Source organism: Ogataea philodendri (assembly GCF_020536065.1).
Source record: "Ogataea philodendri strain CBS6075 chromosome Unknown scaffold20, whole genome shotgun sequence".
NCBI classification, from domain to species: Eukaryota; Fungi; Ascomycota; class Pichiomycetes; order Pichiales; family Pichiaceae; genus Ogataea; species Ogataea philodendri.
Window position 1 is genome coordinate 22,519 of NW_025764096.1, and position 27,375 is coordinate 49,893.

The following is a 27,375-nucleotide window of genomic DNA, read 5'->3' on the forward strand; positions in this document are numbered from 1 at the left end:
TTTTTTCTCGTACTTTATTTTTTATTTGTACACGTTATGAGAAGAAGAGGCTCGAGTGTTTCTGATAATAAAACTCGGCGGTCTCGAGCGGGATCTGTGGCGTCGACGACTTCATTAGGCGCCGTGACGGTTGATTCGATAGCGCTTGAGCAGAAGAAACCCCGTGGACGAAGCAAATCGTTGACGTCTGTGCCTTCCTCGACTGTTGACAGTGATGTTTCGATCACGTTTCCTCTTTCGACGAAGGAACGCCAACAGGTTTGGGAGTCGTGTTTTACAGACTACAACAACGATTTCTTGTTGAGCGTGGACGATCAGTGGTTGATTGACGAATCGACCAGCCATGAAGTGTTGGAGTTCCAAAGTTATCTGAAATACAACCACAAGGAAAACAAGGGATTCCTGGACGAGACAAACGCGGTGATCAGAGATTTGAATAAACTGCTGGTAATTGGCGACCAGGTCACTTTGCAAACGGTCGATTTCCAAACAAAATCCACACAGCTAATTGAAGAAATCGACCAGATGGACACTCTTCATCAAGAGTTGGCCAAAAATCTCACTGTTTTCGAGTCCCTGGACCCAATTGTGCAGACACTCAATACTTCGAGTTCGGTATCGATTGTCACCAAGGACTCGTTCAGAACAGACATCTTAGAGGAGCTAGACAAGTGCCTTGATTTCGTGCACGATCCAAAGAACTCGTCGTATAAAGAGATCAGCGCTTACAAGCACCGATTTAAACAGTGTATGATCAGAGCACTTTCGTTGGTGAGAAACTACATCAACACTGGCATCCGTGAACTGGAAGCGGATTTGCAGCAGAGAATCAATGAGAAAAAGAAAGAGTCCGGAATGATCTCGGCCAGCGTCTCGGTTTTGGTGGACGCTGTCGTTTACATCCAGTTCGAGCACGATCTTGTTGAATACAAGCCATGTTTTGAGGAATTGTACAAACGTGCGGTCAAAATGCAGGATTCCGAGTATTTGGGACTGCTGAACGATTGTTACAACCAGTACTTCAAGTCGCGGTCTAATCTGTTGAACCCAATCATCCAGCAACACGTTGCTGCACAGGACACATCCAAAGATTGCATCCAACTTGCGCAAAGCAACATTGCATACTTCATCAAAACCATGGAACGAGAATACGAGATGTTCAAGAATCTGTTCCTATTAGAACCTTCAAAATGTACAGAAGAAGTGGACAACTCCACAAACATGTTGTCCCTCACAAAATGGTTCGAGCAGTTGCTCGATCCACTTTATTATTTACTCAGAAACAAGATCATCCGTGAAAACAGCATTTCCGAGCTGTGTGAGTTGATCTCGATCCTGCAGAACTATTTCGATGTCGAAGATCTGGATAACAGCACCAGGTTCGACGAGTCGGACATGTATCATCACGAGGCCCCATTGCAAGAGAAGATCCAGCTTGGTGAACTGTTTAGACCAATTCTTGAGGACACACAGACAAGATTGGTGTTTAGAGTGCAGGTTTACGTTGACAAGTTTATCGTCAGCTATAAGAAAACCGGCCGCGAACTCACGATCGGCCATCGACGCAAACTCAGCGTTGACGATCCCATCAACGACGAGACACTCACCAGACCGGATAGAGAGCTGGATCGGGGAGAGAGCATATTTTCGCTCGACAACACAGCATTGACTCCAGAGAACCTCAAATTTGTGTATCCACCAATAGTGAACGCTGTGAAGTTGCTGATGAAGATCTACCAGTTGTTGAACCAAGGAGTGTTCGACGACCTGGCGAATGCAGTCGTTCATCTGTCGATTTTGTCGATGCACAGTAACTTTGGAACGGTTCCCGGGGTGGAGGCCAAGCTCTACGAGATCAAGAGTTTGATGTTTTTGCGCGAATATATTGCTACTTTCGAGATCGAACATGCTCGGCGAGAGACTGAGCTGGATTTCAGCGGCATCCAGAAACTTTTCAACCGGTTCATTAGAGGACAGAACACCAAATCAGACATTGACAACAATTTCTCGGCAGCAGCAGCAGAAGACCCTGACGAAAACAGATTCTTCAATTTGTTGTTGGGCACAGTGCCAAAGGTCGTGAACGACTTTGTTGATTGTCGGTACGAGATCCAAATGGCGTTGCGGAATGCTGTTCACGAATTCATCAACGAATCTGCCAAGCCGTTTGTCACTCCGCTGGAAACGTATCCAGAACAGCCATTGAAAAAGGTGGTGGATAAGTTCATGCGCACTTTGAAGAACGAGCTCCCACGCCTCAAACCAAGAATCCTACTGTACCTGGAGGATGACCGGATATTGAATTTTCTGCTGGACGGGATTCAAGAGAACGTTATCAAGGCGTACGAGACTTTCTACTCCAAAGCCGAATCAGAAAAGTCTCGCGATGTCGAGTACTTGCTCGACGTGGACGTTATTATTTCGATGTGGGCGGATCTTGTCAGTGAGATGATCGATCTGGACGACCCAGAGTTGGTCCTCGACGTGTACTCGGACGACGACGAGTACGATAACATGGTGAGCGAAAACGGAGACGTGAGCAACCTGAACTTGGACTCTTTCCGTCAGCACGACAATTCTATAATAAGATGATATCATTGTCCCTCTTCTTCGAACGGGTTGTAGGCGTTTTTCGATAGGATCTTGTTGAGTTCCTGTTTGATATAGACGATCTTGGACGGATCCACGAGCAAATGTGTTTCGTCAAGTTCTTCGATGACGATGTCGCGGGTATCGGAGTCGATCTTGACAATCAAAGCTTTGATCGATGGGTCGCTGTTGTTAGAAACCATATATAGATCCACTTACCATTGAATCAACGATCCTTTAATTGCACGAGCCATGCTGGAAAGAAGAATATTTGAAAATATTTATTTCCGGCTGTGCATTATTTAAATATTAGTATTTACAATGGGGTCTTCTTTCAACGACGAGATAGTGGACACTACCGCCGAGATTGGGAGCACTGGGTCGGCTGACAGTCGAGATGAAGCATCACAAAACTCGAATAATGAAACAGACGCCCAATCCGAACATACAGACCAGTCAGACACTGAGAGTATCCAAAGCACAGAACCCCCCAAACTCAAGTATTCTCGTCTCAACAAACTGCCTGCCCGGTTTTTCAACAGAGACGCAGTAAGTTGCTGCTATTTTCACGAAGAAGTGTTTATATTTGCTACGCATTCCGGGTTCATTCATCTGACCCGACCAGACTTCTCTGCCATCCGTACAATGAAAATTCAGAGGAGTTCCATTCTGTCTCTGCACACCGACGGAGAGTACTTTGCCGCTGGGTCGATCGACGGAACAGTGGTAATTGGTTCCATCGTTGACGAGAAAGATATCATTGCATACGACTTTAAACGGCCAATTCATGCCGTGGCTCTCGATAAGAATTATAAATCGACCAAACTGTTTATTTCAGGCGGAACAAGCGGCAATGTTGTGTTTTCTGCCCGAAATTGGCTCGGCCAACGACAAGATACAGTGGTAGAAGGCGGAAAGGGTCCTATTACGCTTATAAAAACTATTGATGATCTGGTGATCTGGACAAACGATACAGGAATCACGGTAGCTCAGATATCGTCCAGAACAATTATATTCCATGAGAAATTGCCCGAGAATTTCCCGCGACCAGAAATGTACTGGCCTCGATTCCACCAGACAGATACAGACAGATTCTTGATAGGCTGGGTCGATCATATCTGGACGTTTCGTGTTTCGATAACTTCGTCCAACTCGAGCATCATTTCGTCCGCCGCTTCCAGTTTCCGCTACCAGCCAGACAAAAAAATCGCTTTGGAACACCATATATTGATGGAGGACACGCTTATTGCTGGAGTTTGTGATTTTGGCGACGATCTGATGATTTTAAACTACGTGAAGAACAGCGAGCCTCCAGAACTCAAGATCGTGGACCGTACCTCGTTTGAAGAGTATTCTGTCGACCAGGTGGCATTGAATCAGAAATCAAACCTGGGACTTAACGATTTCCATCTGTACCAGCACGGAACTAGATGGTTTTTGGTGTCGGCAGATGACTGTGTCATTGTTCAACAATACGGTATTGAAGACCAGCTGAAATGGTATACTTTGCGCGGAGAATACTTGGAAGCTTGGAAAATGAGCGGCTTGTGGCTGGACAAACAGGAAAGACTGAACATTGGAGAACGTCAGATGAAGAAACTGGTTGCAGAGAACGATTGGCAGGCGGCTTCTTCGTTTCTTAGCGAGATGCTTGCGACAACAGGAACCGAAGACCCTGAGTATTTGGAGTCCGTCGTGAAGAGCTGGGATCACTGGGTCACCCAATTCTTCAAAGAAAATAAAGAAACACTAGTGCTGGACGTTATTCCGTCCACACCAATTGGAGACTTGTTTGTCTCTCCAGAGCACTACAATCATATTTTTGACTATTTGATCAAAAACAACGAGTTTGAACAAGTTTTGAGGTTGGCACACAAATGGGACCATGCCTTATTTGACGTCGAGTCTCTTCGAGACAAACTGGAAGACGATCTGGAGAACTCTCGCACCCACGAAACCGAGATCCGTCAATTGATTGTACAATTGAGTTTGGAACTGGACGAGATGGAGAAATGCGTTGACCATTTGATTTGGCTGAAAGATCCGGATATAATGCTTTTTCTGGACGAGCATCATCTACTTCTGCCGAACCTCAAACGGCTTCCGGAGATTCTCAGTTTGAGCGCGTCTGGAAAACCGCTCGATTCCGAAAGTTTATCTGTCCCGGTTGCAATTTTGGTTGAAAATAGCCACGAGATTCTTCCACAGGAAATTGTTGAGATACTCGACTCTTCAGGAATGGACTACGTTAGTTTCCTATACTTGGATGCCTTGTCTGCTCACGATAAGCTTTTGGTGAAAGATTTCCAGGATGAAATGGTTAAACTGTACGCCTCCTACAACAGGGACAATTTGCTCAATTTTCTTAGCCGTCACTACAATTACTCGGTTGAGAAGGCAATATCCATCTGTGAAGATAAGAACTGTATTTCAGAACTGGTTTACCTGCTGAGCAAGGTTGGCGAAAATAAAAAAGCTTTGAAGTTGATAGTGGACGAGCTCAAGGACCCAGAACGGGCAATCAAGTTTGTCAGTGAAAGCGACGATCGCGAGCTTTGGGATTTCTTGCTTGACTACTCCATGGACAGACCCGCATTCGTTCAAACTCTTGTCATTGCTGCCAGCGATCTTGTTGATCCAATACCCGTGATTTCTCGAATTCCAAATCAAGTTGAAATTACAGGCTTACACGACGCTCTACTCCAAATCTGTGGCAACACCGAGATGGATCGTTTGCTCCACCAATTGATCCTCAAGATCATCTCATCAGAGACCATGGGCCTCACCCACGAGTATATGGGACTGCGTGCAAAAGGCACTGTTTTCGAGCTAGACAGTCTACCAGAAGAGACGCTGATCCACAAATCTAACAAGCTAATGACCGAGAAAGAGTTCCTAGGCATCTCTTGGAAAGGCTCAGCGGCTACGATCACCGAAAAATTAAATCACCTTGCATATATCCGCAGGCAGACTGGGCGTTAAAGATATCGAGATTTGACATACTTTTAAACTGCGCGGGTCCCAAATCCTTCTTTCTCATGGAATTCGAGACATTTCATACAATCAAGTCATCCAAAGACGACTTCTCGGATCACGGACTGTACAAGTCCCGATCACTGAGACAGAAGAAAGTTGAAAATGAAGCGTTCTTCTCCAAACCAGAAGCTCCCATGTCGTTTTCGCTTAATGATTCGATGCAGAACTACTTCACTGCTTCAGAGACAAAACGCAACGGTTTTGTCGTTATCTCCAATGATCCATATACTGAACGGTCGTTCACTCCAACAAAGCCAAATATGGCTTCCAAGTTCGGGACCATAACTAGAGTACCGAGTACCAACGTTGGACTTCCACCGCCGAAGTTCCAAAGTCTATTTGACGCCCCCACAGCTGCTCAGCAGACGCCGATACTGTCTCCACTGGCCAGGAACACACGCTCGTCTTCGTTTGCCATGGCTTCCTATCCGTTTGGCGAGCGTCCTCCAATGCGTCCAGTTTTGCAACCGTCAGTGCTTCCTCAACCGCAACTAAATCCTTATCAGCCAGAACCGTCCACTGTACCAGCACCCACTACACAGTTAGAGACCAGCAAGAGCATCCGTAACCGGCGCAAGTCTGTGTCGACGTTCATTGCCCAGCTGTTTGACAAGTTCTCTCAAAAGAAAGACGAAATGCCCAAGAGCGCTCGTTCCATCAAGTCGGTGAAGAGCTATAATTTCCTGAGCCAGAGCGCGGATATTTACAACGACATCATCGACGACTACAACGACGTGTCCAATCTGGAGCGCGGCCGTTCTTTAGTACGCCGCCCAGCAAGAAATCGGAGCACGTCGACTCGAATTCGTCGCGAGGGCTCGTTTGGCTCCGAGCTCCGCTCTTTCGACAACAGCGACTACAAAACAGACAAAGACTTGCTCCCGACTGGGTACATATATGACGAAGCTACTAATACGCCGTTCTACAAAGATGTGGCTGAACCGGAGGACTCAAACAGCTCCATTAATACAAAGACCACAACGTTGCGGCGATTACGTGCTGATCTGGACAAGTGGTGGAGAAGCAAGACCTTGACCCGGGCACGTAAGCGACACCACCACGATGTGGCTGGCGGGTTGCAACCGAACTCCGCCGAGCTTGTTTACGAAAAGACCGGATTTGAAGCTACCAGCACGCCGGTGAAGGAGTACAGAGAAGGTCAGGAGGTCCTGATGTCCAAGGACAAGTATGGTAGCGCTGTGCGGAACGTGATCGAGACTCGGATCCTGGTGGTGGAGAACGAGCCAAACATGGAGGAAGTCCTGCGGCAGGGCAAGACTGCTGCCGAATGGTTGAAAGCCGATCTGATCAATCTGATCCAGAACGGTAACCTGAAGATCTTCAAAGAGAAGAGCGGACGCAACTTCATCACGATCGAGGTGACAGATTTACCTGAGCTTTGAGTTACAACGGACACGATACTTTTCCAACGACAGGGTCGATTTATATAGAGAAGTTAATGAGTTTTTAAAGGGGATGTAAGTCAATTACCTCGAGAACAGTCTTGTGAATACTCCGCCCACGTTTCCGAACAGGCCGCTGGCCACGGAACCGGCCACGTCGTTGGCGATGTTGTTGGCCTTGCCGAACTTGTCGCACTTGGTGTACGCAAGAGCATTAATTGATGTGAGAACAATAGCCATGACGACCAGGATGAGGGTGAGGAATTGGAATTTGAGAGCAGCCACGAATCCAAGGACCAGCCATAAAAATGGAGTCGTGTATAATAAAGTCCAAAACACCTTGGAATCAATTGGGTTGATATATCTGTTAGGATCTGCGGTTTCGAACACCCACACGGACTGGCCAAGCTCATTGGCCTCGTTCCACCAGCGGAGCCCAACCATCAGCCGGCCGGCTATATTTTTGACGTTCCAAAAGTCCGATGCGAGCAGAAGCATAATGACAATGAAATTGAGGATGTAATTGGAGGTGAACAGCAATCCAAATAGGTACGCTAGTAGCGGGGCGATTCTGAAAAACATGAAAAAGAGCAACGCGACCGGGTGCGAAGACTCTGACAGCCGTTGGTACAGCGTTCTGTCCGCCATAGTAAATGCAACGTATAAAAAAATAAAGTAAAATAATGTTAACTGCGATAAATAATTATGTACAATATGTAGAAGTTTAGTTCTCCTCAGACAAACCCAGCTCGGCAGCTTTTTCTTCCAGCCGGCGTCTCTTTTCAGCTCTGGCGGCATTCATCCGGGCCAGCTCGGCCTGTATCTCGTACGGTTCTTTTGGAATCTTGTTCAAGGTGTCTGGATCTGGCCAAAACCCGGGAACGTTAAATTTCTTGTCTGTGTCAATACCCACGTAGTACATGATGGAGATTGGGGTAAGTAGGTAGAAGGTGAACTGATGTTAGTTGCTGGATGGGGAAAATAACATACCTTTGCCAGTTCAAACTGAGACCGAGAAAGATTGAACTTAAACATGATAGAAATAGATTTTTAACAACTCCTGGAACCAGATATAGCAATTTGAGGGCGGAGGATTTAGGTGATGGGGTCAGACGAACCGCGATGGTGGGGATTTAACAAATTTCGTATAGATGGTCAGGAATCATGGGACTACGGTGAAGTAGTGTGGCCATTTCAATTACGCGCCAGACACTGCAAAAATCCAGACTCCCCCACTTGATTGCACTTTATCTATCAACTTTTAACAATTTTTTCATCTTGTTAGTAAAACCTTCTTTTCCATTGGTTCATGTCCAAAAAGCTAAAGATGAGCCCTCTGAAGATTTGCACCCATTCGGGGACCTTCCATGCGGACGAGTCCCTTGCCGTTTACATGTTGCGTACTCTGAAACAATTTAAAGACTCTGACCTGATACGGTCTAGAAAGGAGGCCGACTGGGACGCTAGCGACATCGTTGTTGATGTGAGCGGAAAGTATGATGGCAAGAAGTACTTTGACCACCACCAGAGAGATTTCTCGGACGTGTTTGGTCCTGGATTCAAAACCAAGCTTTCTTCGGCTGGTTTGGTGTACAAACATTACGGTAAGCAAATTATCAAGGAAAATTTAGAGATCGACAACGACAAGGAAATCGATTTCCTTTACGATCGTGTTTACAAGGATTTCATCGAGGCAGTGGACGCTAATGACAACGGAATCAACAAATATGATGATCAGGACCAGCTCAAACCAAATTTCAGAGACAGAAACTTCCAGCTTTCTTCGGTGGTCTCTAACTTGAACCCATCTTGGATCATCGACCCAACTGACGCTGACTTTGACAAGGCTTTTGAAAAGGCATCTGAGATTATGGGGTTCGCCTTCATGAATTACCTGGAATACATGGGCAAGTCGTTTTTGCCTGCCAAACAATACGTTGAGGCTGCTATTGGTAGCAGACACGAGGTGGACCCAAGCGGGAAGATCATTGTTCTGGACCGTTTTGTTCCTTGGAAAGAGCATCTATACAACTTGGAAAAGGAACTGGGTATCGAGGGCGAGATTCTTTACGTTTTGTTCGCCGATTCGTCGTCTGCATGGCGTATCGCTTGTGTGCCTGTGAGTGCTTCCTCTTTTGATTCCCGTCAAAAATTACCCGAGCCTTGGCGTGGGGTGCGTGACGATGCCCTTAGCGAGCTGACTGGAGTTCCAGGATGCATTTTCGTCCATGCTGCCGGGTTTATTGGTGGAGCAAAATCGAAGGAGGCCGTTGTCAAGCTTGCCCAGATGGCTTTATAGAACATTCTCACTGCCCCACGTAATTTTTCCACGTTATTTTTCATCGAAATAAATTCCAACTATTCGTCGTATTTCATGAGGAAGTTTCTGTCTCGTAGAGATAAGCGCCGAAGTGTGATTGCCGAGCCAGCAATTAGCTCGTTTGGCTCTGCCACACTAGAAGATGCTTACGAATTCAAAGAAACAGACGATTTGAACGATTCCGTGGCGGACCTGAATTTGCGGACTGTGCCTCGGTCCACCTCTCTAGAGGCCACGAAACGCAACTTGATCAAAGGTCTTTCCACCAAGCGCTCTACAACGTCGTTGGCGGCAAACGCATCCTCCAGTGGGGTGCAAAGCTTGATAGATCCTCAGTGGGACGCGGAGGTGCTCAAAGTGGGTTGGCTCAATAAACTTCCTGACGATATCAGGGATGGACCTCGATTGTGTCGCGCCGAGGTGAAGGGATCGTCTCTTCTGGTCTATAGACCCCCACCGGAGCTTGAAGACGTGAAATGTTTTGACATAGACAAGGAATCAAGTTACAGAAATGTGGAAACGTCCACAACAAGTGAAATTAGTCTCCATTCCAGCATGGACGAAGAGTCCACTCTATTTGAAGAACAGAGCCGGTCACGGAATCCTACAATTCTGACAAAACTGCCACCTGAAGTTTCTGGGTCGCAGTTCAGTATTGCCACATCGCTCTCATCGGCCAACGTCCACTTGGAACATGCCGCGGTCGACTACCCCCACCCGGATCTCGAGCTAAGCTCAGATTCAAGAACAATTGTGGACGGCTCGCTCGAGAGTTTGTGTCATGCGGTGCTTTTCAACCCGAACCGGACCGTCAGCGAGGAGCTGCTACAGATCTTGCCGTTGGTTGCTAACGTGAACACGGCTCTGCAATATTTCCAAAAATACATCCAGGTGATGGAGCAAACAGAAAAGGTGTCTGCTAGTAAACATGTGGCCGAGCACAACAATAAAATGGTGGTCTGGGCAGGCCGGCTTGCGCTTGTGGTGGAAACGATAACGAACCGGTTTTCAGGATTACTGCTGGACGAGGAGGTGTTGAGTTCGATTTGGACACTCTTGGTTTTCGTTGACATTTATCAACCGTCAGATAGTTTGAAGACAGCTATATTCCTCAGGTACCAAGAACTGACCAAGCTACGGAGCGCAGACACGGAGTCCGGTCGTCTGGCTGACCTTCCAGCCAAAACTTTCCTCGAGACTCCTTTGGAGACTCTCGCTTCTACAATCAACGCTATCAACCTCAAATATTCCGCTAGTTGGAACCCACAGCGCGACGAATCGCTTCTTTACGAAAACGCTTCTGAAAACCACCCACAATGGCGTTCCAACCCTCTTCTCTTCCGTTCTCCAAACAACCTTCACTATCTTGCTCGTTTGTTGAGCTACCATCTGTTTGAAGATCCTCAGGTGACCACAGCTGCTCAAAGGGCAGAAGTTCTTGGCAAATGGATCCAGCTAGGGTCGCTACTTAACAGCGTGGGTGACATGGTGAATTGGCTTGCAATTGCAACCGTCATCTGCTCTACGCCGATCTTGCGACTCACCAAGACTTGGGCAGCAGTCTCTGCGGATCTGGTGCAACTAGTTAGCTGCAATTGGGCACCCGTCGCGTTTGAACTCGATAGGCGTGCAATTGTCAGTCCTGCCAGCCACCGCGCGTCTTACCACGTTCTTGCTCCTCAAGGAATTGGCAAGAACTATCCAAAGGAGAACGTTGTTCCATATTTTGGTGACCTGTTTGTGAAAAAGGCACAGTACTCGTTCGAAGATGCCATCCGCCATGTCTCCAGAATTCATGCCTCTTTTGCCAAATGGGACGAGTATCTCAAAGACATTCGCAACAGTCGGTCTGCGATGAAGAGTATTCATACCAGGACAGAGGATCCAGAAACTCTCCAGAAGCTGAACAAGGTGTTTGGCTACCACATCCAATCGGCGTCGTTTGGATTGAATGCTATTATGGAACATTCCTTACGTGTGGAGCCGGCCTATACCGGCCAGTTCAGCAAACTGCATGACAAGTCAAGAACGTCGCTGTTCCTTGGATCGTATGCTGCTTTGCTTTTCCCAGAAACACTTAAGAGCTATCGTATATTTGAGCGGGATTCGATGGTGGGGGCCATTGGCGGAGGCAAGACCTCCCATACTGCAATCTCTCAAACCTTGCCCCGCGCGGGGGAGGAGGCATCCAAGCTGATGAGCAGAAACCAGTTCCTCAAAGCTGTACGTGATATTTTTGATGTTGACTCTCACGAGTTCCATGTGGATGATACCATTGTGTTCAAGACTAACGATGGTCCTGCCGTGAAGGGAAGACTTCAGGAATCCAGCTTGCTTCTCAGTGAAAGTATGAGCGTGAAGCGGTTCAGCAACTACTCGTCCAACAGTTTAAGTTTGGATGAGTATTTCAACACTGTTGAGTCTATGGTGGAGGAGAACGAGGCCAAAAAGGAGAAGCTGAGTGTGGAAATTTTGACAAAGGCTGCTACAGTGGACAAGCTGCTGAACTTGCTGGTGTTGACGTACTCTACTTTTGGTTCAAAGTTCAAAGAGCAAGATGTCATCAATTTTGTTGGAGATACGCCTCCAGACTCTATCGAGCTGAAGATGGACAACGGTGTGTTCAACATGACGTTCTTTGCGGTTTACCGAGGATTCTGCTCTACAACGGACGTGTTGGAAGGAATGAAGAAACGGTTTATAGGAGCAAGAGCTGCAGCAAGAGCGTTGGAGCAAGGAACTGAGCCGGATTGGGACGCTGTCAACGTGGGCAGATACGCTGAGACCAATTGGAAGTTTGTGGCGCAGATTCAACTTGGTGTTCTGGAGATCTTGTTGATCTTGGTGGAGAACTACTATCATCATTTCGTTGACAATCTTGAGAACAAAACTATTTTCGACACACTCTTGAGAACAATCGATAACGAGACAATTGTACAATGGTCCAAGATTCTTCTTTGGTTGGAATCTGACGAGTTTGTCAACAGGGAGTACTTGCAACAGGTCCGCAGACTCTACACTTCGATTACAGAGATTTACAAGAAGATGAGAAAGACGTATGTTCGCAAGTGCTACAGGCCGCAAACGGGACCAATTGTTCCTGTATTTACGTCGAATCTGACCATCGTGCCAGCAGACAGACTTTTGCCAAGATCTGGCGACTCGGACAAGCTGACCAAGTTTGTTGAAGATCTCGATACTACTCTGGCTTCCTTGTACAGTCTGACAACGCTGCACGACTGGATAGACACGTTTGAGATCCTGGAGACCCATGCGAGCGAGTCGCCGCTCAGTTTGTCGCAATACGACTCCCAGCCAGTGGATGTTGCTGAGGACAAGATGGTTGTTTCCAACGTGTATTGCTGGCTTGCCAGTGTGAAGGACTCGAACGGACAGTACCTCGTCAACAAGTTTCCTGCTGGAGTGAGATGTCTGTTTGAATTCTACTTTAGATTGAAAGCGTATCTTGCAACGCAAATTCTGGATCCCGGGTTGCAGGAGTCTGATAGAGAGGACAGAATGCGTGTTGCTACCAAACTGTTGGGCATCACCAGTTCTAAGGAGAATCCTCGTGTTCCTGGCATGTTGGAGAGCTGTCTGGTGGATGTGATTTTGTCGCCCGAGTCCAGAACGTTTGCTCATATCTGGAAGAAAATTGCCCAGACAGAGTCTCTGGATAGTGTTGAGCAGCTTGTCCCAGAACTTCCAGGACTCAAGGTTTTGCCATGTCCTGGCTGGCTGGCAGAACGGTTGCTGGAGATTGCGTGCTTCATTCCAAACAAGAGCGTTGAAAACACCAACCTGATCAACTTTGACAAACGCAGATTCGCATACAACTGTATTTCCAACACGCTTGACAACGTGCCTGATTCCGAGTCTTCCCCGCTGGAGACTCCTTTCGGGTTCCTGTTTGAGTGCAGTTGCATGCTGCCAACGCTCGCCGAGCTGTGTCCAAGCACAGAGCCGATCTTCTCCCGCCAGCTGGAGCAGCAGAAACAGTTGCTGGCCATCGAGGCTTCCAGAAGACGACTGTTGGTGAAACAGACCCAGAGCTGGACTGCTCCTCGCGAGACACACAGAGACCACCGTCGTGACAGTGTTCGTGTCTCGCGCAGCGTTCCGATCCGGCCTTCCAGCAGCAGCAGTAGCAGCAGCAAGTTCAAGCTGGGCGGATTGCTCAAGAGCAGACCGTTCAGCGTCAACATGGGCCACGGCGAGCGGATCTCGGGAGTGGACGAGCTGGGCGTTGCTGACGACTTTATCGACTCGAAGCAGAGACCAGTGGTGGCAGTGAATTTGAAGGAGTACACAATCTTCCCAGTGTACCAAACCCCGTCATCGTTTAAGCTGAGCAGCCCGTCCCAGGAGCTGAGTTTCCAGGCCATCAGCGACCCAGAGAAGAACGACTGGCTGTACCAGCTGAACTTCGCCAAGAAGCACTGGTTCTGGTCCAAGTCCGCCAACAAGTACACGCACCACAACTTTGTGTTTGGCGTTCCGCTGGAGTTCATCTGCGAGCGTGAGAGCCGCGAAATCCCAGGCATCATTGAGAAGATGATGAGCGAAATAGAGTACAGGGGACTCGAGGAGACTGGGTTGTACCGTAAGTCTGCGTCTGTTTCTGTTCTGAACGAGATCAGAGAGGTGGTGGATCTGAACGGAGACCTCAACATGGAGCACCAGCTCGTTTTCGACGTGCACAACCTCACGGGAGTGATCAAGCTGTTTTTCAGAGAGCTTCCTGAACCGTTGATCACCAACTCTGTGATCCCGGAGTTTGAGAAAATCAAACAGCTTGCCCAGTCCACCGACAGATTCGACCAGTACAAGGAGATCATGGCGAAACTGCCGTCGTGCAACAGAACGCTACTGGCACGGTTCGTCAAGCATCTTAAGATGGTGGACGAGTACAACCAGCAAAACAAGATGCCTGCTTCCAACTTGGCCAAAGTGATCGGCGGTCTGTTCATTGAAGGATGCCGGCCAGAAAACAACCAGTACTTTGGTCTCATGACGTTTGTGTGCGAGGACCTTATTCTAAACTACGACCAGGTCTGGACTTCATAACTCGTTAGATCATTATACACTTGAAATCAACCTTGACGTTCGGGCTTTCGGAGTTGGCCTCCACGTCCAGCTCTGCGCGCCAGTGCTGCCGTCCGTTGTACTCAGACTCCTCGAACCCGTGGTTCGACTCATCCATATAGTGCCATTTATAAACCGACGATGTTCCGTACTGGTTATACTCCTGGCTCTCCCCCGCTTTCGTGAACTTGTAGTGGATACCGCTCATCTTGTTGATCTCCGGCATTAGATGCTTCTGCACGTGATGCTGTAGCTGCCGACGGAACTTCTTGTTCAGCGAATTCATCTGCGGCTTGATGTTCTCCTCGTTGGAATGGATCTCCGACATGATGAACGGAGGCAGATACTGTAGGTGAACATCCATGTTATCAAACTCGTTATCATAACTTTCGTCCATGATGTAGTTTTCAAACTCCTCCAGAGAGTCAAACACCATCTCGCGCGAGGCCCGCACCTTTGGGGCTGCACCCAGATGCTCAATGTCGTGGGGCTCGTTGTGTTGCACTTGTCTTTGTTTCTTTGCCATGGTTATTGGATTTGTGTATAACATCTGCCTCTGCCCCCCACCCTTATATACACCACCAGCTACCAAGGTCACACCACATAGCAACCCGCATCCCGCGCGGATTACGTAACCGGAAAACTCCGGCGGAGGTCACAACGGTAAATTTATCCAGCCGGACTTTTACGTCCAACATGGTGGTTATACAGACAGTCGACAACAGCACCGTCGTGGCCAAAGCCAAACCCATCTCCCCGCAGGCTTTTGCTGCCTACGGCGGGATCCTCGCCTGCGATCTCCAAATGGCCGGCGCCAGCCAGAGCTCTGCAAACCAGGGAACAGCCGTGAAGCTGATGAAAATGGCCCCCGTTACAAACAACTACGCCAATGCGCCCAGCGGCAAGCCCGCCACGGCCAACTGGAACATCTTCAGGTCGTCGCCGCCAAAACACCTGTTTGGCTCCAGCAACGGCACAAAAACCTACACATCCAAGGTGCTGGAGCGACACCCGTACACCACCCAGACGTTTGTGCCGATGGGGTGTTCACGTGACCTGGATGCGTTCTTGGTGATCGTGGCCCCGGACAAGGAGGGGCTACCTGACTACGAGAAGGTGGAAGCATTCATTTTTAAGGGCGACCAGTCGGTCACGTATGGAGTCGGCACGTGGCACGCGCCAATGGTGGTTCTGGGCGACACGCACCTCGACTTTGCCGTGCTGGTTCACGAAAACGGTGTCGATCTTGAGGACTGTGAGGAAGTTGTGTATAGTGGGATGACTATAGAGCTGAATTAGAAGGTAATTATTCGTCTGTATCCATTCTGTCTGACTGTTCGGAAGGTTCTGGGGCTGGTTCTGCCGGTTGTTCAGGGTCCTGTTCCTGTTCTTGTTCCTCGTCCTCTGGCTCGTTTCTATTTCTGTTGTTGGACAAGGTGTCGAGGCGGTCGAGCCATTGCTGCACGTCCTCGTCGTCGTAAATGGTGAAGTTCTCGCCCTTGCCCACAACGGCCACGGTTGTGTTTTGTGCGTTCAGTTCTTTATCTTGCGACAATGTGTCTCTCAATGCTGTGAGGGCGTCTTCTATCAGCTGTTCCTTGGACGCGTCGGCAAAGTCCTCGTACTTGCGCTCCAAGTACGTTCTTGCGGCCTGGGATCTGGCCCCGATCGCCGCACCAACGTACTCCAGCACGCTTCCCGAAGGCTGGAACTCAAACAGGTGTGCTCCGTTCTCGTCCACGCCCGCAACCAGCAGCCCCACTCCGTACGGTCTGCCTCCCGCAGACTGCGTGTTGTCCTGGGCCTTGTCGGCAATCGAATACACTGCCTTGCCCAGGTTCAGCGGCCGGTTGAACACCATCTTGGAGTTCATGGCCTGCTGTCTCAAAAAGTTCGACAAAACACGCGCGTCTGGAGCGAGTCCGGCCAACGCTATGCCCATGTGGTTGTCCACCTTGATGATCTTCTTTTGGTACGAGCCCAGCTCCTCGGCGTTTCTCTTGAGCGCCACCAAAACAACGTGGGTCTTGGAGGTGATCCCCACGGCGGCGGACCCTTGTTTGATGGCCTCTAGGGCGTACTCGATCTGGAAAATCCGGCCGGTGGGGGAGAACGTTGTAGCGTCGTTGTCATAGTTGTTACGAAACTGGGTGTGTTAGAATCTCTGCAATTGGGAACACTTACCATTTGTGCCAGTGAAGCTTTTGTTTTGCCACTGATTTTTTTCCAAGGTCGGACGGCTTATGTAAGCGGTGGCAGGGTGGGGGGAAGGGCAGAGAGGAGCACAGCGAGGAGCGCAATGGGGATGAGGAAGGAGACGCGTTAGGTCGACCGGGAGAGACTCTGAAACACGTCCCAAACAGCAGTTGACTCTCTGCCGTCAAGGCTGGCACAACCTAGCAGAGTCTGGCCCAGCCTCCAAGAGTGCAATTGGGCCGCCCTGCACCGCCACTCGCAACCCAGTCCATCTCTACCTAGCCAATTGAGCCTTTCCTGCTTATTCCCCGCTTATTCCCTGCTTATTGCCTGCTTATTCCCTGCCTGCCCTGCCCATCCCCTGCGCTCCAAAAAAGCCACCCCAGTGCAAGGATGTATTCTTGCCTTCAAAATTAACACTGCTTTTCATGACGTTCAAGCTCAACCCGCTCACCAAGATCATCGGGCTTTCGTCCGTGCTGGCGCTCGGGTTCCTGCTCGTTGTGCTGGCCGGCGCATTGTACGCGAACTGGTTCCCAATTGTGGTCGCCGTGATCTTTTCGTTCGCACACATCCCGATCCTCGTCACCAAGTACTACTCTGCGGAATTTGACAGCTACCTGGACGACCCGGACACAGCCTCCTCGAACGACGTGGTAGACTTTGGCCGGTTTCTATCGAGCTTTTTGGTGGTCACCGGGGTCGCGTTCCCAACGATCTTGTACCACTGCCACGTGATGACCCACGCGGCCGCCGTGCTCAGCATCTGCGGCGGCCTGCTCATCTACGGCACCGTCGTCACCTTCACCAGCTACTTTGACGAACTCGAGACAGACTCGCTTGACTTTTGATCATCCCAGGATCTGGTTTCCTAATCGGGAAATTTCCGCCAATCACCACGGCTCTATATTGCACAATACTATCTAGATTAACCGTGGCTAATAAACTTAGACCTATATGTTTTGTACTTTTGACAACAAGCTGTCGGCCCTGGACACCAAGCAACCAAGATCCCAACATGCTAACCTTCATGTCCAAGCGGTAGTTTCTCATTCCCACGGGCTCATGCCCAAGACCCCCAGGATCCACAACAAGTCCTTTGTGGGCACCACGTCCCGGTCCAAGAACGGGTGTTTGAATTGCCGCCAGAAGAAGAAGAAGTGCGACGAGGCTTTCCCCGCTTGCGGGCTGTGTGTGCGTAGCCACGTCCAGTGTGTCCGCAGAGACAAGAAGACCAAATCAGACAAGGCGGAGAAAGCACAGCCAATAAGAGCATCTAGACAGTTCAGACAGACAGAACAGTCGCTCACGATGGCTAAACAGACAATCCCCGAGGTTGACGACGATTTCGCCGCCATGGACGAGTCCCAGATGATCGAAAACCTGTATCTGAACGATCAGGAGCTGATAAGGGTGTTGCAGGCCAAGGATATCCGCAACCACCTGCCGCCAGCCGTGTTCCACCTGTTCACAAACAAGATCTCGCCGGCCATCACGGTGCCTTCCTCGGTGCTGGTGCGCTCATTGGACGAGACTGGCCGGCTGTTCCTCGACCATTTCATCTCGTACATTACGGCAACTTTAACTGCGTGCCCCAAGAAAGTGAACCCGTGGTCCAAGTTCATCATCCAAATGGCTGCGCACGATGACGCGATCCTGAACGGCGTTGTTGCGTGGGGAGGAATGTTTCTGGTTGGCCACGATAACGATATCGCACGCCGGTACCTTGCCCGGTGCACCAGTCTCACCAAGAAGAAAAGACAGAAAGCTCTCACAGAACGGACTATCCAGGACTACCTCTCGCTGGCAACGTGTTTCATCGTGCTGATGGGGTCCCAGATCTCCACGGGCGACATCAAGTTCTGGTACCACATGTTTCTGCAATTTAAGGACGTTTTCACCGAGTATGGTGGGGTGCTCAAGTTCATCAAGGACAACAAGCATCTTAAAGAGGCCCGGTGGATAGTGTCGTACTTCTTTTTCCACGACATCAACACCATCAGAACGGCCGTGATCGGCACCCACGTCGAGATGGATACCTACAAGGAGATTTTCCAGCGCCAAAAGCTGCTGGAGATGGACGAGTACGGCATCGATCCGTTCCAAGGCTCGGCCCCGGAGATCTTCCTCATCCTGGGCGAGATCCTGTGCAAGAAGAAGGAGCTGAACGACTTCAAGACCAAGATCTGGTGTCTGGAGTTGAGTGGGGACCCTTCGGTGGGGGACGAGATCATGAAGCTGCAGCTGGAGCGCACCGAGCTGTCCTGGACGGCGTTCGAGGAGCTGGAGACCATGATCCTGCAGTCCAGGCCGTCGCTCGTGCAACTCGAGCAGATCTCCCACGACACAGAGCTGCTCACGTTGCATCTGACGCTGTTTGAGCTGCTCCAGATCGTGATGCAGCTGTATTTGCGCATTGCGATCCACGAGACGGATTTCCGCGACGAGGAGATCGTCCGGCTCCGCAACCACGCGGGCAAGCTGCTGGACCTGGTGATCGGCACCTCGTTGCAGGTGTTCACCTGTTTGGTGCTGATGATTCTTGGGGTGGTGAGTTATGACGAGAAAAGCAGAAAGGAGACTTCGGAACGGTACGAGCGGCTCACCAACTCGTACGCGGTGAAGAACGTCGAGCTGTGCTGGATCGTGGTGCAGGAGTGTTGGAAGATCGTGGACGAGCGCGTTGCAAACGGGGAGTCCTGTTTTGTGGACTGGTGCGACGTGGTGGAGAATTTTGGGTGGGAGTTCTGTACATGTTAGCATATATTTATTAGGCATTACATACTAATTATTCCTCTTCCTTGGGGTCGTTATGGACGTTGCGTGCCTCCTGCATCAGCTCGTATAACTGGATAACCTGTTCGTCGCTCATTTTGCTCAGGGCCTCGGAGTTGAGCTTGTGCTTGCGCCAGTCCTCTTCTGTGTTCTGGAGCACGGCTCCAAGATAGTCCTGCCACGCGGTCAGGAACCCCACAATCTGGAGCGGGTCCTCCACGTGTGCGTGGGCCTTGAACTCTGCGCGGACGTACGAGTCGCCGAGGTGGCGGGCGTCGGGAGGGAGCGTGCGGTGGGCACGGAGAATGGCTCTGTAGAGGGTAAGTGGGGGGAGCAGCCGCTTGGTGTCGCGGACAGGCCGCCGCGGCCGCACTAGCAGCGAAAGAGACGGTCTCATTGCGAATGATTTTTTCAAATCGGATTTTCATCGCTCCGGTGTGTGGGTGTGTGGGCGGGTAGGTGGGGAGAAACACGGGAGCAGAGACGTGGCGGGAGCACATCCAGTGCTGGCACTGGGTGATACCTGCTGTGGCTCGGCGAATTTCCACCTCCACCCACGTTGTAACCCGCAACCGCACCACCACATAACTCCCATAATGGTTCCCACCCCCACCAAAACATTTTAACTCACTTATTTTTGGCCATGCTCCAACTACAACAGATAACAGACCCAGACACCCTCTGGTACGTGCTCTCGCACAACCACGAGAGCTGGGGCGGCAAACTGTCCGTGGACGAATACTGCGAGCGCGAGCAGCGCAACTACACCCACCGCCTGTGCGACCTGTGGAGAGATCCCTCTGTGACCAACGGCACCTACTACTGGGTGCTCAAGGACACGGCGCTGTCCCCCACCGATCGCCAGGACATTGTGTGTGCGTGCGAGTTTCTAGTGCGCGACTCGTACTACTTTGACACCGAGCTTCGTGCGTGCAAGTCTGCTGTGGTGGGGTCTGTGTACACGTTGAAAGACCACAGAAAAAAGGGATACGCCACCAAGATGCTGGCGATGCTGGTGGACAAGATGAAGGAGATTCTCACTGGCGAGCACGACTTCACGTTTCTGTACAGCGAGGTGGGGGAGTTTTACGCTCAGTTTGGGTACAAAAGTGCCAATGTGCCGCTCGCAGAGCTGGCAACTGGGGGAAAAACAGATATACAGTACACCCCCATCAGGGGCGAGCAATTGGCCGCGTTTGTGGACCAGTACGATAGAAAGCTACAGGCGCTGGTCCGGCGCGAGCCAGGGTCGGTGGCGGTGAAGCCTTCCCCCGCCGGAGTGGAGTGGTTCCACAACCGGTCGGTGCACCTGGCAGGACTACAGAAACGGCAGTTCGATGCGAACTGCTTCGGCTTGAACATAGGGAATGCATTTGTCATTTGGTATTACGAATTCGCTACCGACAGAGTTACCATTCTGATGCTGGATGCGGAAACAAAGGAGCAGGTGAAGCAGCTGCTGGAGTGCTGTATCTGTGAGTGCTCTGGTGTGAAGAAAATTAGAGTGTGGCACGACGAGCTGGTGTACCACGGTCGAGACAGAGATCCGGACGTGCTGGACGTTGTTTTGGAGCTCGGGGGCCGGATCAACTTGGAAAACGAGAGTCTGCCAGCGATTGGAATGCTGCACTCGGAGAAAACCCCGGTCTGGATTGGCAACAGCAAGTGGCCGTGGTATTAAATATGCAATTGGGGGGTGCGATGCGCCTATTGGATCTTGAGGCTGTTCATCAGGGCCCGCGAGTTGTGGCTGTGTTTGAACGGGTTGTCGAACTCCAAGATGTTGGTGATCGGCGAGGTGTTTGCACTGGAAGGAGCAGAGTCTGGGTACGACGGCGTGGATGGCGTGTGCACCAGCGATGGCAGGTCTGGAGAGTACTGCACCTGGCTCTCGAGGTCCTGCGGATAGTACTTGGTGAGTTGGACCGGTTTAGGAACGGCTCTTCTAAGAATCACCAGTTTATAGATGGCATAGAATCCGACCGCAAACACAAACAACAAGCACAGATCCAGCACGATCTCGGCAATTCCATGGTATCCGGCGCCCTGAATGCTGTGCTGGTCGACCAGGTAGTAGTTGAAGAGACCAAGACCGATTTCATGAACCGGTCTAAATCCCGGCTGGTGGGCTTCTGGAGGGATCACCAAATACTTGTTGTTGAGATCCTGGAACAGATGCTCACGCAACAGGACCGTGTCGTAGTGGGGAGGAGGGACGGCCATGGCTTTGTTAAAGTGGGACACTGTATTTCAGGAGGAAGAGTGGGCAAAATTTTAAGTTAATCTTTTTCCCAGTGGAAGTTTCCAAATCGGGTTATAACAATATAAATCCCTGTAGGTAATGTATGCGGACTAAATAGTGGCTCTAAAGAAGCGAAGTTATGACCGGTTATAACTTGTGTTTGTGGGAGGGAGAATGTGATTGATCAGATTGAGTTTGGCGGGGTTCACTGGTCATATTATGGCAACCGGGTCGCTCTTATAACATTCCTGGTGCCCTAAGTTTCTATTATAGGATACCTGCAAGATTTGGCTTCCACCACCCAAAAGGGCAACCCACAAACACTAAAAATTTTAAAATTAGGTACAACCGGATCGACCTTTTTCCAGGTCGATCGACCGTGCTTTTTACGGCAACAACTTTCCTATAAAAGCGATCTAATATTATTCACTGCTGAGCACACTGGACGCCCGGCTGGCCGTCCTCGTCATCCTCGTCCTCGTCCAGACCTCCGCGTTGGCGCTGGCCGTGTTTCAATGGGTCCACGTCGGCCAGAACACAAGAGTCGTCCACAGAAGCGTTCTTTGGAATATCGAGAGCAGGTCTGGCAGGCAACACCTTGCCCAAAGCAGCGAGCTGTTCCTCTGTAGCAAAGCCCTTTGGTGGGAACACAACCTCGAAATTGATGAACAGGTTACCGTTTCCGCCGTGTCTCTGCACAGGCATACCTTTTCCTTCAAGCACCTTAACGGTTCCTGGAGAAATCACCTCGCCAGGAATGATCTCCACTTTGAGATAATCGCCGCTCAGATGCTTGATTGCAAATTCTCCGCCAGCAAGAGCGGTGAGAAGATCGATCTTGGCGTCATAGAACAGGTCTTGGCCTTGTCTTCTGAACAATGGATGTTTCTTCTCGTCAATCACGAAAATAACGTCACCAGGAATGATGTCTGGCTGTTGGTCACCTTCTCCAGAGAAAACGACTCTTTGACCAGCCTGCATTCCTGGATCGATGTGAACCTCCAGGATCTTTCTCTCGTTAACGACCTTCTTACCCTTACAGGTCTGACATCTGTCCTTTGGAGAGATGATGTCTCCTTCTCCGTTACAAACCTCACAAGTGGTTTGGAATCTCTGGATCATAGGACCCATTTGTCTGGTGACGAACTTCATTCCCATACCGTCACAGGAAGAACACTTCTTCACGTCCTTTCCACCTTTACCTTTACAGGTAGCACAAAGCACGGTCTTGTTCAAAGCCAACTTTGTGGTCTTTCCTTTGTACAACTCCTCCAAAGTGCAGGAGATGGTGTGCTTGATATCTTTGCCCCTTTGTGGTCCCGAAGGGCCTCTCTGGCCGCCAAAGCCACCAAATCCACCAAAGAACTGACTGAAAATGTCTGCTCCGTTCATGCCTCCCATTCCTCCAGGTCCTCCTCCGGTGAGGCCCTCCTCACCAAACTGGTCGTAAGTGTCTCTCTTATCTGGATCGCTCAAGATCTCGTATGCCGCAGACATTTCCTTGAACGTCTCGGCAGCCTCTGGAGACGGGTTTTTATCTGGGTGGTATTTCAAGGCTCCTAAACGGTACGCCTTTTTCAGCTGCGAGTCGGTGGCGTCAGGGGACACTCCGAGAATGTCGTATAGCTTGGTATCTTTCACCATATTAGCAGAACTTAGTGTTGATCTGGACTGGGTTTATAGAGTAGTCGACTTTCAACGGATAATACTGAAACTTCCAGTGGATCAGTGCAGATATTGCCCTTTATCAAGAAAAATCTGATATTTCAACAACTATAGACAAAATTTAGAAAATTTGTATTTTTTCACTTCGAGTCGTGTCTGAGGAGAATATTTCTGGAAAAATCCAGACGTGGTAGCCAGTTGGATGTGGGGGCCGAGGTTTGGTGTCAGTACCAAATGGGCCGTTTGGCGGCTGGCGGAGGCGGTGGAGCGGGCACGGGTCTGTTCTGGTAGTTGTCTGGGGCGTGGTGCTGCTGCTGCTGCTGCTGCTGCTCACGGGCAATCAGCAGCTTGCGCGCGCGAGTGTGCACCAGAGCAGCGTTTCTGGTGGAACAGCCGTTCATCCACGCAAAAAACGACCCGATCAGCGGCGGCAGCGAGATAAGAAAGTCAAACAGAATGTTGGCCTGCATTTTCGAGTACGTTGTCGGGTCAATGTCGAACACGTGACTGGCCATGTGGATCAGTCTCGCGTGCACGGCAAACATCAGAATCGGCCCAATTCCCGGCAGGCACACCACGATCGGGCCCAACCCAATCCCGCAGTCCACGGGATAGCACCCCAGGAAACACTTGTCGTCGATCCAGGCTCTTCGCTGGATCCGTTTCCAGGCCTTTTTTTCCTCCTTACTAGCGTTTTCGGGCAACTTCAGCTTGCGCGTCGACCCGTCCGGCATCGTCTCCACGTACGGGTCTTTCGTCTTGACCTTGTCGCCGGCAAACTCGTTCCACTTGTCCATGAAGTCGTCGTAGAACGGAATCGACTCCAGCTGGTTCTGCACCGTCTGTAGCGTGTTTTCTATGCCCGACATGCTGCGCTGTTAGCCATACAAATTCCGAATCTCCCGGAGCGGTTTCCTGTTCTGTTGGAGTGCAAAACTATAACCAACAACCTAGTTAGCACTTGCTACTCCTATTTATAAATGCACAGCCCGGTATTGATTTTTTCGAACAGATGTCCAACCCACTACTAGAGACCCGGATTTGGATCGACGGGTGCTTCGATTTCGCCCACCATGGTAAGTACGCGCGCACGTGACACTAACTCCAGGCCACGCGGGCGCCATGTTGCAGGCCCGGCAGCACGGAGACGAGCTTTTTGTCGGGGTGCACAGCGACGAGGACATTTTGGAGAACAAGGGGCCGGTTGTGATGACGCTGAAGGAGCGTCTGGCCGCCGTGGACGGGTGCCGTTGGGCCACGCAGTCGGTGCCGGGTGCGCCGTACGTGACAGACCCGCAAGTTATGGACTCGTACCGGTGCAAATACGTGGTCCACGGCGACGACATCACGACCGACGCGAACGGCGAGGACTGCTACAAGACGATGAAGGAGCTGGGCCGGTTCATTGTGGTGAAGCGCACGCCCAACATCTCCACGACCGACCTGGTGGGCCGCATGCTGCTGTACTCGAAGAACCACCATCTGGCCCCGATCAGCTCCCGTCACTGGGACGAGTACGCTGCGGGAGAGGCGTCGCACGAGCTGCTGTTGCCGGACGCCGTGCAGCGGTACCGGGCGTACGCCACGTGCGAGGACGGCAAGAACCCGGGCGTGGCCGTGTACGTGTATACGGAGGACACCAGCAAGTTGCACGAGCTGGTGGAGCCAAGTGGTGGCCGGTTTGCGTCCAAAAACATCTACTACATCGACGGCGGGTTCGATCTGTTCAACCCGGGCCACATTGTTGCGCTCAAGACGCTGAAGGAGCGGGCTGTGCGTGAGAACGCGGTTGTTCTTGTTGGAGTCAACAGCGACGACGACGTGAACAGACACAAGGGCCTGAACTATCCGATCATGAACCTGTTTGAGCGGTCGTTGTGTGTGCTGCAGAGCGCGTACATCGACGGCATTGTGCTTGGGGCGCCGTACAAGCCCACGGCGGCGTTTCTGGCCTCGTTCGACGTGCCCGTGGCCAAAGTTTTCCACGGCCCCACGTCCGAGCACGACGACCCGTACGACGACGTAAAGCAGCTGGGATTGTACGAGAACCTGGGTCGCCACGAGTACGACCACATCTCGACCGAGGACATCGCGAGCCGCGTGCTGAAGAACAGAGCCGCGTACGAGGAAAGACAGCGACGCAAGGGCTGGAAGAGCGAGCACGAGCGCCAGCTGGAGCAGCAGGAAAAAAAATAAGCTCCGATATTAAATATTGATAATAAAATATTTTCCATGGGGAAGAGAGCACACTCTGGCGGCGGGCAGGCGAAGCGATTCAAGACAGGCGTTCTGGTGGAGCCGGGACAGGTCGGCATCTACGCGTCGTGCAACCGCCACAAGGAGGGCGCCGGTGCCAAGGAGCTGAAACAGCTGCTTAATGATCGATGGAGAGAGTATTTCCCGGTGGATCAGCAAGAAGCCACCGACTCGGCCGACGAGGACCACAAGGAAGAGTCCATCGAGGACTCCATCAAGCGCGAGCTGGCAGAGCTCAACAAAACCAACCAGGACGCCAAGATGAAGGAGTTTGTCAAGGAAATGAATATCAACTGCGACTCGCTGATCTTCATCAAGACCAGAAAGCCAATTGTGCCGTCCTTGTTTGTGGCGCGTGTGTGCGACGAGCTCTACGAGTCAAAGGCAAAGAACACGCGGTTTCTGCAGAAACTGACTCCGATCGACTACTCGTGCAACGCTACAGAGACGGAGTTTGTCAAGATGGCCGAGAAAGCGTTTGCGGGCCATTTCGACAACGGCGAGTCGTACTCGATCAACCTGATCAAACGCAACTTCAGCATCATTGACCGCGAAAAGTTCAACGAACTCATTGCACAGCAGCTTCCAGACCATCGTCTCAACTATAGAACCCCGGACAAAATGATCAACATTTTCTGTTTCAAGAACAACATCGGCATCAGCGTGGTGGACTTTGCCTCCTACAACTCACGCAGCAAGTACAATCTCCAGCAGCTGTTTGACAAGGCGAACGGTCTTGATCAAGACACCCCTGCACCAGATAAATAGCGGCTTAAATGAAAAATAAATGTGAAAAAAAACTTGATGAAAATTTTTATGGGAAAATGGAGAACCAATTGACGGCGGTGATTATTTGCATTGACCAATTGTTCCGCCTGAAGGCCGAACGCCAGTGTTGACAATCGCATCTCGTTAAGTTTCAGCCTTGTATGAGCCACAAGTGGTTGACCATTTACCCATCGAAATTTTCTAAAGTTCGATGATGATCCACCGACCGGGCGGACAGACTAGTACCAAAAAGCCACATCTCGCGGTGTAGCTGCGTTCCAAGTGTACAAAATCGGGGCGCGGGCTTTTTGGGAACTGTTGAGAGGTCGAAGATATCTGACGAACATTGGTAGCTGGGAACCATTTCAGTAGGAACTGATTTCTAACTACCGTCTCGATTCTATGATGAGCACGATATTCACACTGTAAGAGGGTCTCGGCCCGTTGAACGCAACCAAAATACTGATTTAATGACTCTGATGAATCGAGATTCGTACAAATAGCTGTCGTTTATAGAGTAAATTAATACTATTTATGCATTCAGCGTATTTCGCACACGCTGTTTACCAATGTAGAGCTGATAATGGCTGGCTATCACTTCTTCGCGCAGTTCTTTAATTTCGTCGCGGTACCTGAATAGTTCAAAATCGTCCAGAAACGTGCTGGTTGCACTTGTGTCGAGCAACTTGCGTCGCTTACAGTCTTGCTGCTGTTGGTGTTGTAGTCTGCCCTTTGCATGGACTCGCTCAAACCACAAACTCAAGTCCGAGTCCAGCTCGTTGGTGTGAGTTGTTGGGGCCTCAAAGAGCTGGATGCGGAAGTTGAAGATCTTCTCCAGGTCCTTGATGCTCGTGTTGAACAGATCGTACTCCGCCAGCTGAGCACCTCTGCATTCCATCATCCTGAAAAGATTGCGAGAACTTCTCCTGAGCGGACCCAAACAAAGATATATACGAACGCTTTGTACTCAATCGGGCAATCTCGATCGGCATCCAAATGATAAGATAACAACTGTGGCAATTCCGAAATGTGCCGTGGCT

General features: G+C 50.4%; 24 protein-coding genes across 24 annotated transcripts; 12 read left to right on the forward strand and 12 right to left on the reverse strand.

The window, feature by feature from the left end:
* Positions 1–36: 36 nt before the first annotated feature.
* On the forward strand, positions 37–2,592 carry OGAPHI_005314 (uncharacterized protein; the record flags this gene model as incomplete). The annotated part of the gene is made up of 1 exon (XM_046206485.1): positions 37–2,592. One exon carries the CDS (start codon positions 37–39, stop codon positions 2,590–2,592), a length of 2,556 nt encoding a protein of 851 aa, XP_046059747.1.
* On the reverse strand, positions 1,008–1,223 carry OGAPHI_005315 (uncharacterized protein; the record flags this gene model as incomplete). Its single annotated transcript, XM_046206486.1, has 1 exon — positions 1,008–1,223. One exon carries the CDS (start codon positions 1,221–1,223, stop codon positions 1,008–1,010), a length of 216 nt encoding a protein of 71 aa, XP_046059748.1.
* Positions 1,273–1,788, reverse strand: OGAPHI_005316 (uncharacterized protein; the record flags this gene model as incomplete). The annotated part of the gene is made up of 1 exon (XM_046206487.1): positions 1,273–1,788. One exon carries the CDS (start codon positions 1,786–1,788, stop codon positions 1,273–1,275), a length of 516 nt encoding a protein of 171 aa, XP_046059749.1.
* Positions 2,355–2,792, reverse strand: OGAPHI_005317 (uncharacterized protein; the record flags this gene model as incomplete). Its single annotated transcript, XM_046206488.1, has 2 exons — positions 2,355–2,544; positions 2,617–2,792. 2 exons carry the CDS (start codon positions 2,790–2,792, stop codon positions 2,355–2,357), a joined length of 366 nt encoding a protein of 121 aa, XP_046059750.1.
* Positions 2,793–2,910: 118 nt separating this feature from the next.
* On the forward strand, positions 2,911–5,571 carry OGAPHI_005318 (uncharacterized protein; the record flags this gene model as incomplete). Its single annotated transcript, XM_046206490.1, has 1 exon — positions 2,911–5,571. The coding sequence occupies one exon, from the start codon at positions 2,911–2,913 to the stop codon at positions 5,569–5,571; it is 2,661 nt and encodes an 886-aa protein (XP_046059751.1).
* A 56-nt stretch (positions 5,572–5,627) lies between these two features.
* Positions 5,628–7,028, forward strand: OGAPHI_005319 (uncharacterized protein; the record flags this gene model as incomplete). The annotated part of the gene is made up of 1 exon (XM_046206491.1): positions 5,628–7,028. One exon carries the CDS (start codon positions 5,628–5,630, stop codon positions 7,026–7,028), a length of 1,401 nt encoding a protein of 466 aa, XP_046059752.1.
* Positions 6,785–7,950, reverse strand: OGAPHI_005320 (uncharacterized protein; the record flags this gene model as incomplete). The annotated part of the gene is made up of 3 exons (XM_046206492.1): positions 6,785–6,956; positions 7,117–7,582; positions 7,773–7,950. 3 exons carry the CDS (start codon positions 7,948–7,950, stop codon positions 6,785–6,787), a joined length of 816 nt encoding a protein of 271 aa, XP_046059753.1.
* A 387-nt stretch (positions 7,951–8,337) lies between these two features.
* On the forward strand, positions 8,338–9,327 carry OGAPHI_005321 (uncharacterized protein; the record flags this gene model as incomplete). The annotated part of the gene is made up of 1 exon (XM_046206493.1): positions 8,338–9,327. The coding sequence occupies one exon, from the start codon at positions 8,338–8,340 to the stop codon at positions 9,325–9,327; it is 990 nt and encodes a 329-aa protein (XP_046059754.1).
* A 75-nt stretch (positions 9,328–9,402) lies between these two features.
* OGAPHI_005322 (uncharacterized protein) lies at positions 9,403–14,415 on the forward strand (the record flags this gene model as incomplete). The annotated part of the gene is made up of 1 exon (XM_046206494.1): positions 9,403–14,415. The coding sequence occupies one exon, from the start codon at positions 9,403–9,405 to the stop codon at positions 14,413–14,415; it is 5,013 nt and encodes a 1,670-aa protein (XP_046059755.1).
* On the reverse strand, positions 11,721–11,978 carry OGAPHI_005323 (uncharacterized protein; the record flags this gene model as incomplete). The annotated part of the gene is made up of 1 exon (XM_046206495.1): positions 11,721–11,978. One exon carries the CDS (start codon positions 11,976–11,978, stop codon positions 11,721–11,723), a length of 258 nt encoding a protein of 85 aa, XP_046059756.1.
* Positions 12,420–14,959, reverse strand: OGAPHI_005324 (uncharacterized protein; the record flags this gene model as incomplete). The annotated part of the gene is made up of 3 exons (XM_046206496.1): positions 12,420–12,780; positions 13,183–14,385; positions 14,517–14,959. The coding sequence occupies 3 exons, from the start codon at positions 14,957–14,959 to the stop codon at positions 12,420–12,422; spliced, it is 2,007 nt and encodes a 668-aa protein (XP_046059757.1).
* Positions 14,960–15,129: 170 nt separating this feature from the next.
* On the forward strand, positions 15,130–15,732 carry OGAPHI_005325 (uncharacterized protein; the record flags this gene model as incomplete). Its single annotated transcript, XM_046206497.1, has 1 exon — positions 15,130–15,732. The coding sequence occupies one exon, from the start codon at positions 15,130–15,132 to the stop codon at positions 15,730–15,732; it is 603 nt and encodes a 200-aa protein (XP_046059758.1).
* Positions 15,733–15,739: 7 nt separating this feature from the next.
* OGAPHI_005326 (uncharacterized protein) lies at positions 15,740–16,620 on the reverse strand (the record flags this gene model as incomplete). The annotated part of the gene is made up of 2 exons (XM_046206498.1): positions 15,740–16,513; positions 16,576–16,620. 2 exons carry the CDS (start codon positions 16,618–16,620, stop codon positions 15,740–15,742), a joined length of 819 nt encoding a protein of 272 aa, XP_046059759.1.
* On the forward strand, positions 15,915–16,568 carry OGAPHI_005327 (uncharacterized protein; the record flags this gene model as incomplete). The annotated part of the gene is made up of 1 exon (XM_046206499.1): positions 15,915–16,568. One exon carries the CDS (start codon positions 15,915–15,917, stop codon positions 16,566–16,568), a length of 654 nt encoding a protein of 217 aa, XP_046059760.1.
* A 437-nt stretch (positions 16,621–17,057) lies between the features above and the next one.
* OGAPHI_005328 (uncharacterized protein) lies at positions 17,058–21,687 on the forward strand (the record flags this gene model as incomplete). The annotated part of the gene is made up of 5 exons (XM_046206501.1): positions 17,058–17,285; positions 17,581–19,220; positions 19,285–19,378; positions 20,066–21,078; positions 21,339–21,687. The coding sequence occupies 5 exons, from the start codon at positions 17,058–17,060 to the stop codon at positions 21,685–21,687; spliced, it is 3,324 nt and encodes a 1,107-aa protein (XP_046059761.1).
* OGAPHI_005329 (uncharacterized protein) lies at positions 18,211–18,996 on the reverse strand (the record flags this gene model as incomplete). Its single annotated transcript, XM_046206502.1, has 1 exon — positions 18,211–18,996. The coding sequence occupies one exon, from the start codon at positions 18,994–18,996 to the stop codon at positions 18,211–18,213; it is 786 nt and encodes a 261-aa protein (XP_046059762.1).
* Positions 21,112–21,627, reverse strand: OGAPHI_005330 (uncharacterized protein; the record flags this gene model as incomplete). The annotated part of the gene is made up of 1 exon (XM_046206503.1): positions 21,112–21,627. One exon carries the CDS (start codon positions 21,625–21,627, stop codon positions 21,112–21,114), a length of 516 nt encoding a protein of 171 aa, XP_046059763.1.
* A 385-nt stretch (positions 21,688–22,072) lies between the features above and the next one.
* On the reverse strand, positions 22,073–23,290 carry OGAPHI_005331 (uncharacterized protein; the record flags this gene model as incomplete). The annotated part of the gene is made up of 1 exon (XM_046206504.1): positions 22,073–23,290. The coding sequence occupies one exon, from the start codon at positions 23,288–23,290 to the stop codon at positions 22,073–22,075; it is 1,218 nt and encodes a 405-aa protein (XP_046059764.1).
* Positions 22,436–23,209, forward strand: OGAPHI_005332 (uncharacterized protein; the record flags this gene model as incomplete). The annotated part of the gene is made up of 1 exon (XM_046206505.1): positions 22,436–23,209. The coding sequence occupies one exon, from the start codon at positions 22,436–22,438 to the stop codon at positions 23,207–23,209; it is 774 nt and encodes a 257-aa protein (XP_046059765.1).
* A 245-nt stretch (positions 23,291–23,535) lies between the features above and the next one.
* OGAPHI_005333 (uncharacterized protein) lies at positions 23,536–24,180 on the reverse strand (the record flags this gene model as incomplete). The annotated part of the gene is made up of 1 exon (XM_046206506.1): positions 23,536–24,180. The coding sequence occupies one exon, from the start codon at positions 24,178–24,180 to the stop codon at positions 23,536–23,538; it is 645 nt and encodes a 214-aa protein (XP_046059766.1).
* Positions 24,181–24,433: 253 nt separating this feature from the next.
* OGAPHI_005334 (uncharacterized protein) lies at positions 24,434–25,507 on the forward strand (the record flags this gene model as incomplete). The annotated part of the gene is made up of 1 exon (XM_046206507.1): positions 24,434–25,507. One exon carries the CDS (start codon positions 24,434–24,436, stop codon positions 25,505–25,507), a length of 1,074 nt encoding a protein of 357 aa, XP_046059767.1.
* A 36-nt stretch (positions 25,508–25,543) lies between these two features.
* Positions 25,544–26,335, forward strand: OGAPHI_005335 (uncharacterized protein; the record flags this gene model as incomplete). Its single annotated transcript, XM_046206508.1, has 1 exon — positions 25,544–26,335. The coding sequence occupies one exon, from the start codon at positions 25,544–25,546 to the stop codon at positions 26,333–26,335; it is 792 nt and encodes a 263-aa protein (XP_046059768.1).
* A 532-nt stretch (positions 26,336–26,867) lies between these two features.
* On the reverse strand, positions 26,868–27,236 carry OGAPHI_005336 (uncharacterized protein; the record flags this gene model as incomplete). Its single annotated transcript, XM_046206509.1, has 1 exon — positions 26,868–27,236. The coding sequence occupies one exon, from the start codon at positions 27,234–27,236 to the stop codon at positions 26,868–26,870; it is 369 nt and encodes a 122-aa protein (XP_046059769.1).
* On the forward strand, positions 27,072–27,335 carry OGAPHI_005337 (uncharacterized protein; the record flags this gene model as incomplete). The annotated part of the gene is made up of 1 exon (XM_046206510.1): positions 27,072–27,335. One exon carries the CDS (start codon positions 27,072–27,074, stop codon positions 27,333–27,335), a length of 264 nt encoding a protein of 87 aa, XP_046059770.1.
* Between the last annotated feature and the right edge of the window lie 40 nt (positions 27,336–27,375).